Raw genomic sequence first — 18,369 nt, 5'->3', positions numbered from 1 at the left:
CTCAAAAACAGCAGAAGGAATTTTGTTTCAATGTGTACTCAGATGTTTCAACTTCTAAGGTATTAAAAAAAGTATCCCCTTGACGCAGAGGACAAGAATCTTTGATTTTGCTGCAGAACGTGAATGTTCCGGAAAATCACAAATGTGAAAGCAGAAGAGAAAACCGGGAACCGCCCCGGAAGGTTTACCTACACAGCAAGTGCGTAAGGCTGCGCAAAAACATGAATGCCATATTGCCCTTTGTTCAAGAGTCTTGTGGTATTTCACAGACCTTAACGTGCTAAGGCCCAAAACATACCATTAAAGCATTCTCATTCAGGCTTGCCACAGTCACAGAGTCGGCACTGGATACTCGACCTCCTTTCCTGTGAGAAGTCCTACCAGCAGCACACAGAAACAACCTGCCTCTCAAAAGGCGACTGTACACGCTCCTCTGTGGGCATCAGCTGGAGAGCAGAACAACAGCACCTTCATACACCATATCACCTGCTACTCTCATCAGGTACGCACACGCAAACAAATCTCTGCTCATAAAGGAAGAAAAAGAAAAAGCAGCACTTCTGAAACAGACGTTTTATTTCCAGGATTACCTAGTAAAAACAGTAACAATTAGCAATGGCATTTGCATCCAAGTAGGCCAGTCAAAACTTCTTCTCTGAAAACTCTAGCTCTACAGAAAGCAGTATCTATTTCTCAAGATGCTTCCACTGCATTTATTCTCTCCGTAAAAATACTAGTTATTACAGAGCAAGTATCTGCTGCTTTTACCTTGGCTCTATGTAGGTATCCTCCACTTGGAAGGCATCACAAATGTACAGGATTTTGATGATGATAAACAGCAACTTTCATGCTATTTGGTTCTGACATTTCCCTGCAGAGCCTGTGTGCACCTGCTTACCCTGGCTATTGGGCCACTCTGTCCAAACCAGGAGATGTTGCCTGCAACCTGGTATACAGTCAGCCATTAGTCTAGTTTCTGGAGGGGACATCCAGAAGTTCTCAATCCAACTCGTATACCAACATATTTCATCTCAGTGTGTGTCAGTCACAGAATCTGGCTATCTCCCTTTGAAGTTAATACAAAGGAATACTTCTCCTGCCTCCCTGCACCCTCTTAGGAATCAGACATTGCTTTACATCTAATAGATAGATCTCTGTGTGCCTTTCTTCCCCTTACATCTTGTCAAGCTCCAATGGTTTTTAATTTTACTCTGCAAATTCCTAAAAGGTGGGTCTTTGTCGCTTACTGATGCTGATTACAGGACTTTTAAGTCTCAACTAGCACGCAAAGGAGGGCTCTCTGAATTTCTCTGCCACGGTCAGCAGTATCTTTACTGAAACTCAACAATGACAGCAAAACAAATTAAAAAAAATAACCCAGCAAACAACAGGATTAGGGACCTACCAATCAATAAAGTTAAAATTATTCCCTCTCTAAGAGAAAAGAAACAAATAAAAAAGGGGAAAAAAAAAATCAGTTCCTCAAGTCCAACACATCTGTTTCAAGACAATTACTTGCTAGCAGCAAAACATGCAGTTACACAGTCCCCTCGTACCCATACTGGCAGCTCCTGCAAGCTTGTGATTTCTGATCTGTTATTGTTATCATGTAATTTCAGTTTTCAGACAGATCATCCCACAAGGCCCCTCCTCCTCCTGGCTCAGCCGAGAACCCTCCATGTCCATCTGTGGTCTCTTATTGACTTGACAACACAGACCAGGAGTCTCTTCCCTGAAGCTCTTCTCTCTGCTACTTGCACTCTTGGCACATCGCTGAGCCCAGAGTTGTTTTCCTTATTTGAAGGGTGGGTGGGAAAGGGATGGGGGAGGGAAGGTCTACACAGAGACAGGAATGACAAGGGGGACACGGCTGCTTACACTCCTTTGTACAGAGCTCCCCTATGTGATAAGGCGAAAAGGCTTTTTTTTTTTTTTTTTTTTTTGTAAGATCTTCACATTAAATGTACTCAAGACCTAAAATACACTGGCAGTGCACCTGAATTAAGCCACAAAAAAGATTAACCAAAAAGCCAACAATGACAGGCAGGCTATGCAGCCCAGCTTACATGGCTTCCTGGGCAAAATAACCTATTATGAATAGCAAATGATAAAGAATCTATTGCACAAAATGACACAAAGGTCTTGGCTTATCCAATCCAGCAAAGCAACTGATCTCTAAAAATCGGTTAGAGCGAAGAATCTTAGGAAGAGGTAGGCTCTCATTAAGCTGATGAGCACACTGGCACAGAAATGAGTCCTAAAAATCAGGCAGGATGGAAACCAGCTGTCTGAAAACCATCAGAGAAATGGAATTGCAGGTCAGAATCCCAAGAGCAGCAGCAGAGGTGGGAACAACTGCTTTAGATGGGAGTTTGATCGGCTTTTAAACTGAATATAGAGATAGTTGCTTATGACAGAGGAGGAATTTACAACACAATAGGTCCCATCCCGTTCCTGTCAGGGAGTTTTATATAACAACACCGATTAAGTCCTATCAAACCAGATCAGTATGTATCTTGTGTCTTTCATTTGTTAAACAGACATGGTATTGCCATACCTATTGCCCTCTTGGGTGCCAGCTTCTGAATATTCTTCTTCTAACTTGTTGGTTAACATCCTTAACACTTGTTGCACATAATCTAAGCGTCAGGTGGCATCAAGTGGCCCAGCAGCCCGTAAAGTAAGGATTAATGATTTACAGACTAAAGGAAAGAGATACAGATTGACTCAAAGACCTCCTAATCTATATTAAGCAGATCATGTGAATCTTCAGGGCACCAAACTTAAATATGAATGACTTTCTTTCCTTGCGTCACTGCAGTAGAACCAAGATAAGCAGACCCAAGTGTTTACTGAAGGCTCAACAAATCATTTCGTGGGCAAATAAGGGATTTTGTCTGGATAAGTACTACAGGACTGCACTTAGACTCGAAATACTAATTCTCTAAACTCAGCTAAATCTACACCTGGCTGCCTCCAGTGGGGTGTTTACTCACAGGGAGAAGATACCCAAGTAAAACTGACTTACAAGAAAACATTGGAAGGGTTTGATGGGAAGCAGCATCTATTCTCTGCAGGCTAGACAACGTCTAAGGCAGCTCCCCATGAGCTCTCATATTTTCCAGATTCTGTTCCCCCATAAGCTCCAGAGGAAGCTGGCAGAAGAACTTCCAGCAGAAACACAGCTTCTTATAGCTCAACATACTCTGTTGGCACAAGTATCATCACAGCATCAACAAGAGGGAGTGAACCAGCTCTCAGCTACCTCCTTTCTGAAATTCAGCTGCAAGCTCTCAATCTTCCCAAGTGCTACTGCCTTATATTACGATGCATTTTTCATTTATTTTATCCCTTTCAAAAGGCAGATGAATCCATTCACTTTTATCCAGTTAGAGATGTGAACTCACAACTAAACAGAAGAGTAAGAAAATAGCAAGAAGAGTCACTGCATTGAACCAGCTCAGTGAGAAAAGGCTACTGAAACATGAAGGAGCTGGAAAAACTGTCAATGCTTGCCAACAGTGGACTTGTGTGGAGTGCAAGCTTCTGTCTTTCCCTCTTCATAGAAACAAACCCACAAGAAAGGTGATGCAGAAGCCCAGTAGTTTCTCAAGATTTATTTTGATCGAAATTCACAGCAGGAACTGAGATGCTGGTATGACCTGGCACTCTTCTGAAGCCTTGCAACTTTGATTTCTAGGTGCAGAGTGCACAAGTTTGCCCGCTGTGAGCTCATGCAACATCTATCTTTTCACATAGAGGAGAGAAATGGTAACTTGTTAATATGGCAGAAGTGAGTTTTGAGAGGTCTTAAAACACTTAGGTAAAAAAAGACTTTTCAAAACCAAAACTAGCTCTCTTACCTATTTATATGGCTGTTCCCCACCTCCCACTCCAAGACTACTCTTCCTTTGGTGTGCAAGAATAACTCACGAAAATATTCAAAGAAACCGAATGTTTTAAAAACCGAACAGATGCTTTCAAAGGAGAACAGATTCCAAACATTTGATATTTTCCTGAATATTTGCTTACCACCCTTACTTTGTTAGGAAAAAAAAAATACAATACACAAATACTTGATGCAGCTACATACAAAAGCCATCCAAATTTCACACTCCACAATCTGTAGATGATGATTTTTCCGGGCATCTGCAGCTTGGCACAGCATGGAAGCCAAGCAGATTTGTTGCTGAAGCAGGCCATAAATTATTAAATAAGAAATATATTTAAGAATAAGGCTTCCATCTCTCTCCCGCACAGCAGCTGCCGCTGTTGCTGTGTCTGCGTGAGCGGCTGCTGCTCAGGGATTGGCCACCCCGGCACGTCTGTGCCATTGGCTCCATTTCCAGGCTGCGTCACCGTGCCAGTCGATGGCCAGATTTCAGAAATAGGTGTGTGCATGTTTATCAACCCCAGGCAAGCGAATGCCATCACGTTTCAGCTCACAGTAAAAAACTTGACCAGAGAGAGTTAATTAAAAGGAGGTATTCGCAGAAGGCAACCCTGCAATAACAATTAATAAGGGCTGAATCCTGTAGGCACTTCAGAGGTGAAGGGGCTCGGCTCACTGCAAATTACTGTAATCGTTCAGATTACAGAAATATTCATACTAGACCATAAATCTGTTATTCCTCTTCAGGCAACTGGGCTGAGGATGATTACCCACCCCCCACCTCCCCGTGGGGAATGTTCTGTAAATGAATTCAAATCCAACTTCCGTCAGACAGCTCCCTCTCCCTTGCTTCTAATCAGTTTCCTGTTACATGGTAGCTTTGAGACTTGACAACACAGACTCACAGCGGCCTTGGTTACTGGTTTCATACATATTCAGATACACTGTGCCTCTGCAGAAATCAGGTTTGCTGCAGGAAGGTCCAATATTTATGCATTATTCTGGAAAGAAAGGTGTGATGGGCCAGATCTTGTGTACAAAATGGCTGCATTTCCAGGAGGAACAATTCAACCCCTCACCCTTGTTACAGTAGTCATATACATAGGTATATGCAAACAGACCACAAAGTACTACAAGATAGTAAACGGTGCTTTTTACCTGTGCCGCTCTGTCTACAAAACAAAACCAATATTCACACAGATATTTACTTCTTAAGAAATCCTTGTACCTTTCCTCCAGCACGTGTAATGCACAATTTAAACATCCCAGTCTTTTCTTCAGTGGCAGAAATAACGAACATGGTTTGCCTCACTGTAGCTAGTACGTTCTCAGGTACGTTAGTACATAAGGCCTTGCTCTGCTATATGCACATGTACGTCGGTGGAGTACCTGCACAGCCAGTGTCACACAACTATCTACGCTTGCTAAAGCCGTATGTATGGGTCCAGTTTGGGAGCACTCACTTGTATTCATCATAAACCTCCTGCTTGGGAAGGGATGTCTCAGGGTGCTCTTCCAAGGTGTTCCGTATCCACGAGAAGGCGTGCATCTGCTGGGCACGGCTGGACGACATGGAGATCTGATCGCTAGTGAAAGAAGAAGCAGTGCCAGTGAAGACTTTGCTCCATAGCTCCCCCTCAGTCACAAGACTTCAAATTGTCTGCCTGCACAGGTGGAGGGACACCAGAGACAATGAGGGCCAGTACCTCACACGTTGAGCTACTGGGCTTGAGGCATGGGCAGCAGTTATCTCCCTCTTTCATCTACAATTTAACACAGAGACTCCACACTCCAGTTCTTGACTGATATACAGCTGCGAGTAGACAGTGATGGGTGAGAGTTCACGCACTTTCCCTCTTATTACTGTTCCTTACTGTCCACATTTAAGCTTTTCCCACTCAGTTTGCCAGCTGCCCCTTGGAAACAACCAACTTCCCCAGCTGACGCTCAGAGTGCTTCCCGTAGGCACCTGTCTGCCTATAACTATCCTACTGGGAACACATACTAAATTTGTGATGTTGTGATCTGCATGTTGCTTTTCTAGACCTTCCTTTTGTCAAACAAATGTTACCAGAAATACCAATAGTTCCTTCCTTCCCCCACCATCACATTTGTGTTGCTATATTATCACTGCCTACATAAAAAGCAAAGGAACGATCACACTTAGTCTGCAAAACACTTTCTCTGATGACTCTTGCATTTTGGGAGGTTTATATTTACAAGCTATTCATGTACTAAAGATTCAAAAGTTAAAAAAAAAAACCCAAAACCAATCGTCAGGAAAAGAAGAGTCCTTAATGTTTAGTAAAGGCTGCTTCTGCTACCAAACATGTCATGTGAATGGTTCCTCAGCGGGTAAATGCTACAGGAAGTAAAAAAAGTTTTCCATACTAGCTGCTCACGTTCACACACTCACACACATACCTTTTGTCTCCATTGTTGGGACCCGAAGGCAGCTGAAGGTAGAGGTAGAGTTTCTCTAGGTCTGTAAACTTCTCAACTTCTTGCTGGATAACAAAGGTGTTTTAGATAACAAAGGGTGAGGGAGGCAGGGGAAGAAAAAGCAAACAATAAGAGTTGAGCTTGACAGCTGAAAATTTTTATGCGACAGTGTATTCCTAAATGATATGACAATATTTACTTCTGTGAAAGAATGCGACTGTGACCAGTCTGGGACCAGAAACATGATTTTCTATTTTACTTGCACACACCACGCACTAGAAAGTGCTGGTCACCGTTACAAAATCCACATGCAACAAAAACAGAAACAGAATCTGGAAAAAAATGTCAGTAACGGATCACTTCTGTAACCAGCCACGTAACATGAAAATGTTATCTTCTCAGAGCACACATGAAGCATCTCTGAGAACACAGCATCAAAAATAGCTATGCTGTAACAACGCAGGATGTCAGACATCATCCCATAATCCACTATGTATTAATAGTTAAGCATCACAGACTTCAATGAAGATGCTTTAAAATCTATCTGTGTACATGGTATTTTGGTTTCCTTTGGAAATCAGAGTCATTGAACAGCTACTGAAGAGAAGCCACGCAGTTAACGTGAACCTCAGTGACGCTGAACTCCTCCTCCAGAGGATACCAGCTGAGGATCAGACACAAAGCAGTTTTACCTGTTGTTGCTACATACAAACTAGCTTTTGGTCATCTGAAACCAGCTACACGGACTTAGAAACATGAGGAAAATCAGTTGCGGTAACACGCTCAGGCCTGCTCAGCAGCAGCGGGAGTAAAGCCGTGCAACAAGGAGCAAATGGGTTCTCCATCAGGAAGATGCTGCAGCAGCACTGCATGAGGTGGTGCACCACCAGTGCAGAGACAGAGACTCCCATGATCCCTTTTCAACTCAGAATACAGCTTCTGGATTGCGTTGATTCTCTTTTCCTTCACAGGCGTCTTACTGCCAATGTAACCTTTTCCAAAAGGAAGAGAAAAGCAGCGAGCGGGACCCACAAGCAGCGAGACCTGGCTGTTTACTCCAGCAATGAGCAGAACAGAGAGCGGGGAAACTCTCAACCTGAACTTCACTTAAAACCAGGGCTCCCTTCCCACCCCAGTCATGTCCACATCCACCTCGCTTCAGCTGGCACAAAATTAACAGCAGTACTTGTGAGCAGTGAGGTCCCACCTCCCTGCCGCCAGCTCTGCGTCCAGGCATGGGTGTGTCCCCCCCCCCCAACCCCTGACTCTGGGGGAGGGCCTGGGGGGACAGGGGCTGGGCTTGCTACGTCCCCCCATCTCAACCCACCCCAAAACTGCTCCACCAGCCATGTGACAGGCACGCTCGGAGCCAAGAGAAACGCTTCCAGCAGCAGCCAGGTAACAGACACGGGATTTGCTGCTTTTACAAAGCTGCAGCAAACCACAACATTGGGTGGTTTTTTTTTTCCCCTCTGACAAACTCCTGAAATGTGCTGACACTAATTTCTGCACAGCTCTACAGCAGCTTACGCAGCAGTGGTGCTCAGACCACCAAAGATACAGAAAGGTATTTCTAACGGGTGCGTTTTGTCCAATTCTGTGTTCTTGCTTTCCTGCATAGATCGCTGAATTTGTTCTGGTGGGTTTTCCTTTAACAAACCCATTACTCAATGTTCTTCAAAGAAAGAATGCACAGAAAATTAATCATATATTTATGAAAAGATAGAAGTTCAACAACTGCAAGAAAATTTGCACATGTTTATGAGACCTCCTCTTCTGCGAGGGACTTAGCTGCTTTTTGTTTTAAACAGCAAATGCCAAAGCAGCACACCAGAGGACACAGTTTGGGTGAGATTACCGTGCATGGCAAGCACTCATCCATGCGTCAAAAGCACCCTGGGCAAAAAAACCAAATATACTCCCAATGACTGAGGTGGAAGACAACCTCTCACTTCAAAATCTAATGTGCTGGAGCGCAACACAGCAAGCAAGGTTTTAGAAGAAACATTAAACCTTTCATCAACACATACTGTGGTAGCCTCAGTGCCCACTGCAGCTGAAGCAGCTTCTGCTGTGTGCTGGCAGAAGCAAGGGGCTGTGTGGAAGGGCCCTGCCTGAGCCATGGAGGCTCTGCTTACACGGGCCCCGCCCATCAAACCCCCGAATTAAAAAAAAAACCACAGCAAAACACCCCAATGATACATGGGTAGAGAAAAAATTTTACTGGGATGGTGTTAGCAGAGCTTTTTCCAAAGGATGCAAGCGAGCCAGAGACTCTCATCAGCAAAACTGCACCCCTCGAGCTGGGGCAGCTGAACATCAGGGCTTTCCCGCACCCTCCGCAGAAGCAGCTGGACAGCGATGTTATCTCACTGTTTTCACTCCAAACCCACTCCTCGCCATGCCTGGCCCCAGGCAGCACACTCTGTCCAGGTCCTCCAGCTCCCAGCGATGGCTGTGGGGAAGCCCCTCTTCGAAAGAGGAGAGTTAACCCGCAGCCAGGAGTTGCAGGCAGTTCACGGAGGTAATCCTACCTGGGTGATAATTAGATAAACCTAAGCTTATTAGAGGAGACAGAATCTGTTTAGAGAAAATCATCTTAAAACTGAAGAAGTGGCAGCAAAGGGATGGAGTGTGACAGCCAGTGCAAGTAGATTCAGGAAACACATTTTAGAAGTGGTTAACCATTGTATTTTGTTTAAGCTGTTTTTTCTGAATGTTTCTAGAGCTCTAAAACTTGGTTTACAACCTTGGTAAGTACACTCTCTTCTTCAATCTCGGCCAACAACCACCACTTCTCAGTGCTAAAGGTCTGGTCAATTCACCAATAAGTCTGTTACCACAACTCTTCAAAGTATCAAAACTTTCAAATTTCTTTATGCAATCAGAAAAGAATTTGGGAAAGTGCAGGAACATTTCAGCTGGCCTACTCATTCATCCCGAGTTTTTATTTGTGCTGAGATGCTAAAATGCATATGAAAATGAAGAAAAAGAAAGAAGAACACAAAATCTACTGTAAATTTTCTCCACCCCACTCCCCAAACAGGTCGAGTGTGGAAAAAAATAGGTCAATAGAGCGGAAAAGTCACAGCATCAAAAGGTAGACTGTGATGCTGGCATGATCCTGGACAAATTCCCCTTTGCATAGCCCATTAAAGCTTATGCTACAGTAGTTTTAAAACCCATGCAGAACTTAAAATGTCTGTGGAATCCTTTTCCCCTACTCAAAGGGACCTAAGTAAAAATTTTTCTTGAAGTTTCCTGATCTTGACTGAGTGGTTCTATCAAACCAGTGAAGACTGCCCAATTCTCCAAAGGCGATTCATACACCATATTTCTTGAAGATGCATTACAAAAATGCATAAGCACGCTAAACTGCTTGCAGGACTGAGGTGTAAAGCCATCACAAAGCACCACCTCTGCTACTCTTGGTTTTCACACATTATATTTATCTCCTGTAATTGGAACCACATTAAATAAAGGAAGATTCAGTGAAGATGGGCAGCAAGCAGTGTTCATACTTCTTTCCACAACTTGGCTTCAATTTAGCCAAAAAATACATGAACTATCTGAGTAATCTTATATTCTGAGACAGAAAAACTAAGGACAAAGAATGAGAAACCTCAAGTCACAGTTAAGTAATGAGTTTCAGTAACTTATGAAGGAACAGAAACCTCTGATACTTTTGTTTTGACAGTTACCAAATATAGAAAGTTCACTAAAGAAATGCACAAATTATGTGGCAAAAATTAAACCAGAGATCCATTTATATTTGCATTACCAGCGGCCACACAGATCTGCTCCAAATAATCTGTCCTTTTGCTGCCCATGACAGACACAGAACAAGGATCTCCTACGAACAGAGTCCACTTCCTTTTTCATTCTAACAGGCACTTTGACTGAGCAAATAAACAGCTGTGAAATAAACCAGGATGGCCAAAACATTGTGGGTTTTTTTTTTAACATGAAAATAGCAGATTTTGACATCTGGTTCCATTCTGAGAGACACTAACTAGACACTGCAACTTTTCGCAGCACAAAGAGACAAACTGAATGTGGTTAAGGACTTCACCTGTGTTATAGGAAACCTGAGTTTATTCATGTTCCTGCTTGAACCAGAGAACCTAGAGACTGGAGCATGAGTCTCCAGAATCACAGAGTACCATTTAAGGTTTCCTGACCTTGGTGGACTGGCACTCTCTGTCTGGTTTTCTCCGACTGCTGATCTACTGTCAGGTCACAAACATTAGTGAAGTTTCATCCTAGAGTTGTCATAAGGGATTACCATGGGAAAACTCCAGGGAATGTGCTTTTTCTGGAATGTTTTAAAGAAGAAAATATTTAGTCAGGCCAAACGTTAAATAAGACAGAGGAAGAATATGCCAAGGAACAATTAGCAGAATTACAACTTCTCCAAGGAACACAGTGAAAAACAGCACTGAAATTTGAACTATTTCATATTTCCACAATGAAGGTTGAATTACAGGTTATTTCTGTCCTCGAGTATTGGTGAAGAGAAGCTGAAGGCCAAAGGCACTGCTGCAAGCTTTTTGCAAGACTATTTCAGAGAGGATGGACTGATCTTAATGTTTCTTTCCATATTTTGAGTATTTATAGATAACTATAATCGAAGTAAAAAAGGCTATGCCAATAGCAATGTAACTTGCACCTACTGGCAGACTGGTTCTAAAACTCTTCATACTTCAGCAGAACAAACATCTATTATTTAACACCCAGACTAAGAATAGCAAAGTAGTCAAGCAACCATTTCCCCACTTTGTGAGCAGAGAAACAAGAAGCAAAGGTTAAATTATTTGCTCAAGGTCAGACAGTTCATTGGAAACGTGATCAAGACAGAAAATAGCTAATACTTGAAACAGAACCTATTTTTCTAAAAAACTGCTAATCAGGTGCTAAATATTCCAAGCGAGCCCTAAAAACACACGGCAGCTTTGTACGATGGTGTCCAAGCACAGCTGCCAAAGCTTCATAGAGCTTCTGCTTATCTCCTGTAGGGCCAAAAAAGACAAGGACAAGCTACCACCTCTGCTGCTGCAGGACCACGGCACATGGCTTCAACAGATCGTACACGCTGCTGCTGCTGCCCACACCGTAACTCCTCCAGCCATCAGCAGCTCTGGTTTTCACAGCCATCGATCCAGCACTCCCTCACCAGCACCCACCTCTTTTCAGAGGACTAGGGAAAGAAACCTTAACCTTCTTGCTGAGCAATTCTACAGAGCATACCATTTTCAAAACCAGGTTCAAGAGTTCACTTAGTATGTGGCAACAAAGAAAACAAGTGAAGTCATAAGAGAATCTACTGCTAGACATGTTTACTACAGTTAAAAAGATGTTATAATGAATTTTTAATGGCTGTTTACACCACAATTCTTGCTAATTATCTTTTTTGGATTGCACAGCATACAATGATTTTCTTATGATCTTCCACAAACTGACAGTATGTCAGAATGTAAGTGGTGCAGTACAACAAGTAAAAGGCAGGTAACTTTGGTCTCCGGTCTGAGTAATTGCAGCCCCAGTGCCCTCATACTGTTTTCCATAGTCCTCTGCTGCTAGCTACCTCCACAGCAAAGACTCCTGCCATCACCTCTGTCCCTCCTGCCTACTTCTCTCTCCCGCTATCCTATCCCGAATTAGGCAGTCTACGTGCTAAAGAGCATTTGTGTGCGGCTCTGCACACTGCAGCTGTGACTGGTGCTACCAAACGCAAACGGCAACAAGCGGAGTCTGATTTTTCTCCACTGGTGGTTTTTTCTCTGAAGATTGCTAGCAAACTGATCAAGTTTAAATGCTTTAAGGTATCATCAGCACTTCCCAATGTGACTGAAAGCTAGTCCCAAATCTCCTCCTTACAGTAAGGAGGGAGACAAGGGACAGACACTGTCCCTTTGTGCTTCCTGAGACTGATTCAAAGGCCCTGCAAAGGCTTCCATCTGAACCAAACAAGTACGAACGTGCACTTTCAGGAAATGTTATGAGCAGCCCGTAAGCTTGGCACCGGGCTTTCTGCAGGCAGCTGGTACCCCAATCACAGCACCGCTCCGACAAACCCATACACGTTCCACCGGAGGCAACCTGCTCATCTACCTTCTGCAGGACAAAACTGGACAGGCCTGCAAGGAAGCTCCACACAAGTTATTCAGAGCTGCATAGTCACAGCCTTTTAGTTTAACTTGCTTTCAGATTCTGTCTCGCAGCTCACAATTTTCCAAAAGAATGCAAAAATGCAGAAACCATTTTTCCAGAATTCAGCTGAATTTTTATTTCCCTTCTGATCTTGGATTTTTCATTTTTTAGACTACCTGAAGAACATTAGATCCACCTTTGCTAACCCAGAGTGACCTTTCCACTGTCGACAGGACTCCTCTGAACTCATCAGCAGGACAGCCAAGCAGGCATCTGGAGCAGGAAATTGGACCATCAGGACACTGCCGCTCTGTTCCAGGTCAAGCTACGGAGACCGCTTCGCGTCCAAGAGCACTGTTCAGAAAAACAGCTTGTCCACCCAACGGGTAAGACCTGCACAAATGAATGGGCTCATACAAACTGATCATCCCTACCTCAGTACCCAGGGTCCACAAATCTGCAAAACTTTGTGCAAGAACAGTCCTACTGTAATTCCATTTTCTTAATTCCATTTTTCTGGTTACCCTCCTACTTATTTACTCCCTCTCCGATGCTACTTAGGAACATCTACCCTCCACTTCCCATTTTTCAACACAGAAAAAACTGGTCTTAGAGTCTTACAAGTGCGCTTTTGCCACTGAAGACTCACATACAAAAAACCCTCAGATCTTAAGACACCTGCTTTGTGTCCACAAATGTCAATGCGGAATAAACTGGACAAAAATGACATTTTGCATTGCTATTTTAGTTGGATGCATTCAAGAATTTTTAAGCATAGGCAGACTTGGGTCCAAAGTTTGCTTGCAATACAAGAACACAGCTTATTTTAAACCTCTTACCACAATAAATTAAGACCACATTCTAAGAAAAGAGAATTCAGTGCCATCTGAATGAGCCTTTGATAATGTGACTTTAAGGAGTATTCTTATTTAGCTCAGCCGTACAGTTGAACAGATTCTATTTGATAGTATCCAGATGGTTGTCTATGTCATCTTTTATCTCACCCCCTGGCACTTCTGCATGAAACGAAGGTAGAAAGTCAGAATATGAAGTCCCCTCCCGTCTTAAGATTTATGAACTCACACTCTGGCTTTCAGAAACTTGCAACTTGCTCACTATTAAAACCAAAAAAATGAAATATCTTTCCGAGTTCGTGCGAGATATTTACTTCCCAGAAATAATCTCTTATCACTGTCTAGATCCTGTTATTTTAACGCACAAAGGAAGATGATGTTTATGCATTTCAAGGGCTTTCCTTCTTCAAAAAATGATATAATCTCTCTGTCCTAAGTAGTACAGCGGAGCTAAACATTGCACATTTCTGGGAAGCTACCTGAGATGGTGTGCAACTTTTGAAGTTAGCAAGATTTAAAAAAAACCAGAAATCTGATAGTTATGACACCTGCAAGATTTTCACAGACCGGGACATCAGTCTGCCAGGTTTTGTGCAAACACGCAGTTCAATCTAGTTCCTTCCTCAAAATGTAGTATGGGCCATGAATTAACTGTTTCAAGGAAACAACAACAAAAGCAATAATCATTGTCATTAAAGGCCCAAAGAGCAATGGAACTTGAAGGCACAATTAGCTTCTCGCATACTCTGATCTGTGCAATACATAATCTTGCATTTAATAAAACCATCCTTACAAATGGAGTAAGTCACCTTTCTGTGCTGTATCTGCACTGACAGTTCTACGAGTGGCAATCACAGCCACTTGCTGCTGGCAACGAGGGGTCAATACTTCCACAGAAAACAAACACCAAACCCACATCATGTATGTCTTTAGCAATGGGAACTGACTTTGATCACATTTAGTGATAGTACCTTAAAGCGCTGCCAAGGAAAGGCTTCATGATAGCTGTCAGTCCCCACAGCCATCTATTTTGGTCTTGCAGATTATTAAATATTAAAAAGCATTCTGGAGTTGTACTTACCAAAATGCAGTCCACTTTAGATTGTACAGTTTTGCTAGACGTGAGGGAAGAAAGAGAGAATAGAAATCTTTAATTAATCTAAACAGCAATGACAAAAATATTACATATTAGAACTTCTATCACTGTACTACAGGCTTAATCTCCTGCTGGGAAATATCCTGCTAGCTAGCTATCCAGCTATTTTTTTGTAGCAAGTCACTCCAAACTTAACTGTTAGAATTCTTGCTGGTTTGCTCTTTTATATAAGAACTGTATTTTTTTTTAAATGAAATATCATTGAAACTGGGAGCTACTATCCCAAGTTGCAAAGCAGCCAGGATGGATGTCACTAGTTTTATTGTAAGCTCTTCCACAATTCAGATGCATTTTACTTCTTCATCTGCAAACACAATTAACACCCCTCTCTCCCCATGCTTCAGTAAACCCCACCACTTCAAGGCATTTATTTCCAGCTTCCCAAAGAGCTGCTATAAAGTAGACAATTGGTATCCCACTGGCAGCTTAGGAGTTTTCCACATTAGTCTCACTACCTCCCAGCTGGCTTATTAAGACGACGTTGGGTGGGGACTGAATTATTAGGTATGCCATAAACGACCTCCGTACATGTACCAAGGAGTGCAAACAGTACGGAACTTATTATACTTCATATAAACACACCCATAAGCAGGTTTTGTGTTTAAGTGTGCTGTATTTCACATGCTTGCTCTGACTGCATTAGTTGAAGGCATTTTATCATTGCTCTGAAGAGGACCAGGAGCTTTAACATACCAAAAAAAAAAAAATAGTCTTTACTGCTGGACACCTACTGAACAAGCACTAAGCAACTGTTTTCAGAGTTCAGGGAGTGATTCTTTTGCTAGTGGGATAAAACATAATTGAATTTCCCATTAACACATCTAATTTCCAGTTAGTTTACTTTTGTACAGGTGCTACCACATACAAAGACAGACCAAGTAAGGTAATCCGATGGATATACTACAGTACTAAGTAGGAAACAAGCAAAACAAATTGCTTCAGTGCCTGGTGGGGATAGGAACCAAAGCTACTGAACCAGCATCTACTGTTGCATCAGATGCTCAAAGAGCATCTTGTTACATCACCTCATTTGGAAACCAGACGGTCTAAAAATCTGTTCTGCAGGAGCTTCTAATACTGATGCCCCTTCCCACACAAGAACTGCATATGCTACAGTGACAGAAAACAATGAAAAATTTCAACAGGTAAGAATATATGACAAGTCCACTGAAACAGATGCATCAGCAGACATCCACTTCACCTGACTGTGTAGGAGAAGACAATCACATGGGTGGATGCTCAGGAACACCAAGGAGTAAGGCAGAGCTGTTGGGGATTTCTGAGAACACGGGGGCAGTAAAATGAGAGCTTTTTCTTGCCGTGGGGAAGACGCTCACATCTGCTGTAGCAACTGAAGAAGGGAATCCAAATGTCATCTCACTCTCCAAAAAACCACTCTCTTACTTGAAAAGTGAAAGGACGCCAAGCATGGAAACCTGCTGTTGCTAAAGTGAAGCAAACACTGCGTCTGCCCCAAAGCTGACTAAAGTCACGCCGACACAGACGGCTGCTCCAGCAGCCCTTCTCTCACCCTGGACTCCACCTCGCCTCAACGCCTCCTGCCCCTCGCAGGGTCTCCCAACTCCTGTGCTGCTACAGATCCACAGCTTCTCCTACAAAGCAGCACTCATCACAACAGGGCTCAGGCATATGTGCCCATTTCTGTACTCAAACCTTTTCTACGGCTTCACACGACAGCTTAATGCAGAGCAGGAGTATGGGGGATAAGGGGATGCAGGGTACAGGCAGACCAATCTACTCTACAGACTTGCAGATGACATTGTGCACGAGGCTTTTCAGGAAAACATGCTTCAGCCAGCATGGTTTCCTGTCCTGCTAGGTTCTGCCAGACTGTGCATAAGCACGCCTATTTGCATTAATATATTCTTCTTGCAAAGACAAAGAGGCAAGCTGCCAGGAGGCAGCTGGACAGGAGATCCCTAGAGCTGTCCTTTTATCTCCAAATATCAGTCTGAGTCAGTAAATGTAAACTCTCAAATTTAGTTCAGACTCTTCCAGTTGTAACCTCTGCTCCCACAGCACCGATCAACAGTGTTGAGAAGCCGCAGCAGCAGAGCAATCGTAAGGCCAAACACACTTTCTCTGTTTCCTTTCCATCAACTGGTGGCACAAAAAGGATAGTCAAGTGCATGTCCTCCAACCCACCAGCAGGTTCCATGACATTTATAAAAGGCAAAGGTCCTATGGCTTCAGCAGGGATAAGCGTGATGCCTATTTCAACACCAACTTTTTTCATCTCCTGCTCCATGCCCCCTAGTATACTGGGAGGACACCATTAAAATTTGTTAGTGGTAAACTGAGGCTTCTTTCGTTCTAACCAGAGCACAGGCTAACACAGCCTGATTCTGTAAAGCCTGCGCCTAATGACATAAATGTTTCTTATTTACCTTCCAGTGGAGTTGATCCATGTCAAAGTCAAGCAACGGCAACCCTGAGGAACCAGCCCTTTGCCTGGGAAGGTGATGGGACAGTGACCTTCTCACGGTCCGGAGCACCACGCAGAAAAGCTCCATCTGGTGACGTTGCAGGACACATGTCCATCGAATCAGGACACTAAAGGGCAAGTGACAAAGGTGGCAAAGAAACAGCCATCCCAGTTACAATGTATTTGCCACCTTTTTTTATTTCACCCCACTTCTTCCTTCACTAACAGGACAGATGTGTTTTGAAAGCTGAAATTTGGTTTACAAATAAGTAAGTCTGCTTCTGCCTCTGTCAAATGCATCCCTTACCTAATTACTATTGCAATTACAGTAACTGCAACCAGCAATCCTAAGAGCAAGGCTGCACCAGGCCCTACCCAGAGTCGTTTCTATCATTTGGAGGCTGCTACCCACACGCTTTGCTACACGCCTAGGAACAGCCGCAGGAGAGATAGAGGTTCTTGCTAATGAAAATAACCATTTGAAGCTACTAAGGACCTGAGCCTGCTGGAAAACTGAACTTAGAAACCGTACCGTAACCCAACGGCCAGCATTGCTCCTCCCGGAGAGCTGCTCCTTGGGGTCACTGCAACTCACCCCGCCTCGAAGCACAGCTGGCATTGCGCTCTCTTTCGCAGCTCATTATGTTGACAGTTTCCCTGAAGTTAAACCAGCTCACTCACTCGATCTAGAACTTAACTCAGGCTACTTCAGGCAGTTTCATCCAGGACAAGAAGGTGCCTTTTCTGATTCTGGGGGTAGTTGTCTCTTATGAGTGATAACAAAGGTGGCTGCTTTAACAGCTGCCTTGGATTTACCAAGCTTGCACCAGACACTGACCCACCACAAGAACCTGGGAACATAAAACTCTCTATCAAAACTTTGCCAAAAAAACCCCCAAAACAAAACAATGACACTATCAAAACCAACGATGAAACTTGTGCAGACTGTTTGAAAGTTAAGGCATGCTGAGCGACTCGAGGGATGTAGTCCTGTTCTACTGTCTAGAACAACGCTCCTCAAAAATGTCAACTCTGCCCCAAGCATCACCAGCTTGGATCACCTGCCTACCTCTGAAGAGCCACTCAGAAACAAGGGCCCACCTTCTACTAGTCAGGAAAACGGCAGAGAAAATGGGGGTGTCTTAGCCTGTGGTTCAGAGAAGCACAGCAGCGTGTCTCCCTGCAACAGCCGCCATGTTTCATGGAGACCCCCAGTCCCACGTCCTCCGAGAGAGCGCGTGTTGGCTGCTCTGGGTCTGCAGCAGAAAGCCTGACTGGAAAGCCTCCAGCCCATCTTAACAGCATCAGCTTTTGACTCAACCTCTACATTCAAGTCCTTTGAGAGAATCTTGAAGGTAACTTTCAAAGCCTGCAGTAATTTAAGCTCCTAAATGCTGAAGCCAAGTTGACAAACTCCTGAAAGTATCTT

General features: G+C 43.5%; 1 protein-coding gene across 1 annotated transcript in view; it reads right to left on the bottom strand.

Moving 5' to 3' along the window:
* The window catches only part of RFX7 (regulatory factor X7), a 53,162-nt gene that overhangs the window by 15,718 nt on the left and 19,075 nt on the right, over window positions 1-18,369 (bottom strand). The window contains exons 2-4 of the mRNA XM_075431417.1: window positions 14,420-14,453; window positions 6,317-6,399; window positions 5,356-5,478 (exon numbers count right to left, since the gene is read on the bottom strand). Of these exons, the coding sequence (XP_075287532.1) occupies window positions 5,356-5,465 (110 nt within the window). The 5' untranslated portion in view covers window positions 5,466-5,478; window positions 6,317-6,399; window positions 14,420-14,453. The remainder of the gene's footprint in view (window positions 1-5,355; window positions 5,479-6,316; window positions 6,400-14,419; window positions 14,454-18,369) is intronic.

The sequence above is a fragment of the Opisthocomus hoazin genome, chromosome 10 (assembly GCF_030867145.1).
Source record: "Opisthocomus hoazin isolate bOpiHoa1 chromosome 10, bOpiHoa1.hap1, whole genome shotgun sequence".
Classification (NCBI taxonomy): domain Eukaryota; kingdom Metazoa; phylum Chordata; class Aves; order Opisthocomiformes; family Opisthocomidae; genus Opisthocomus; species Opisthocomus hoazin.
This window is presented reverse-complemented; position numbering and strand designations above follow the sequence as displayed.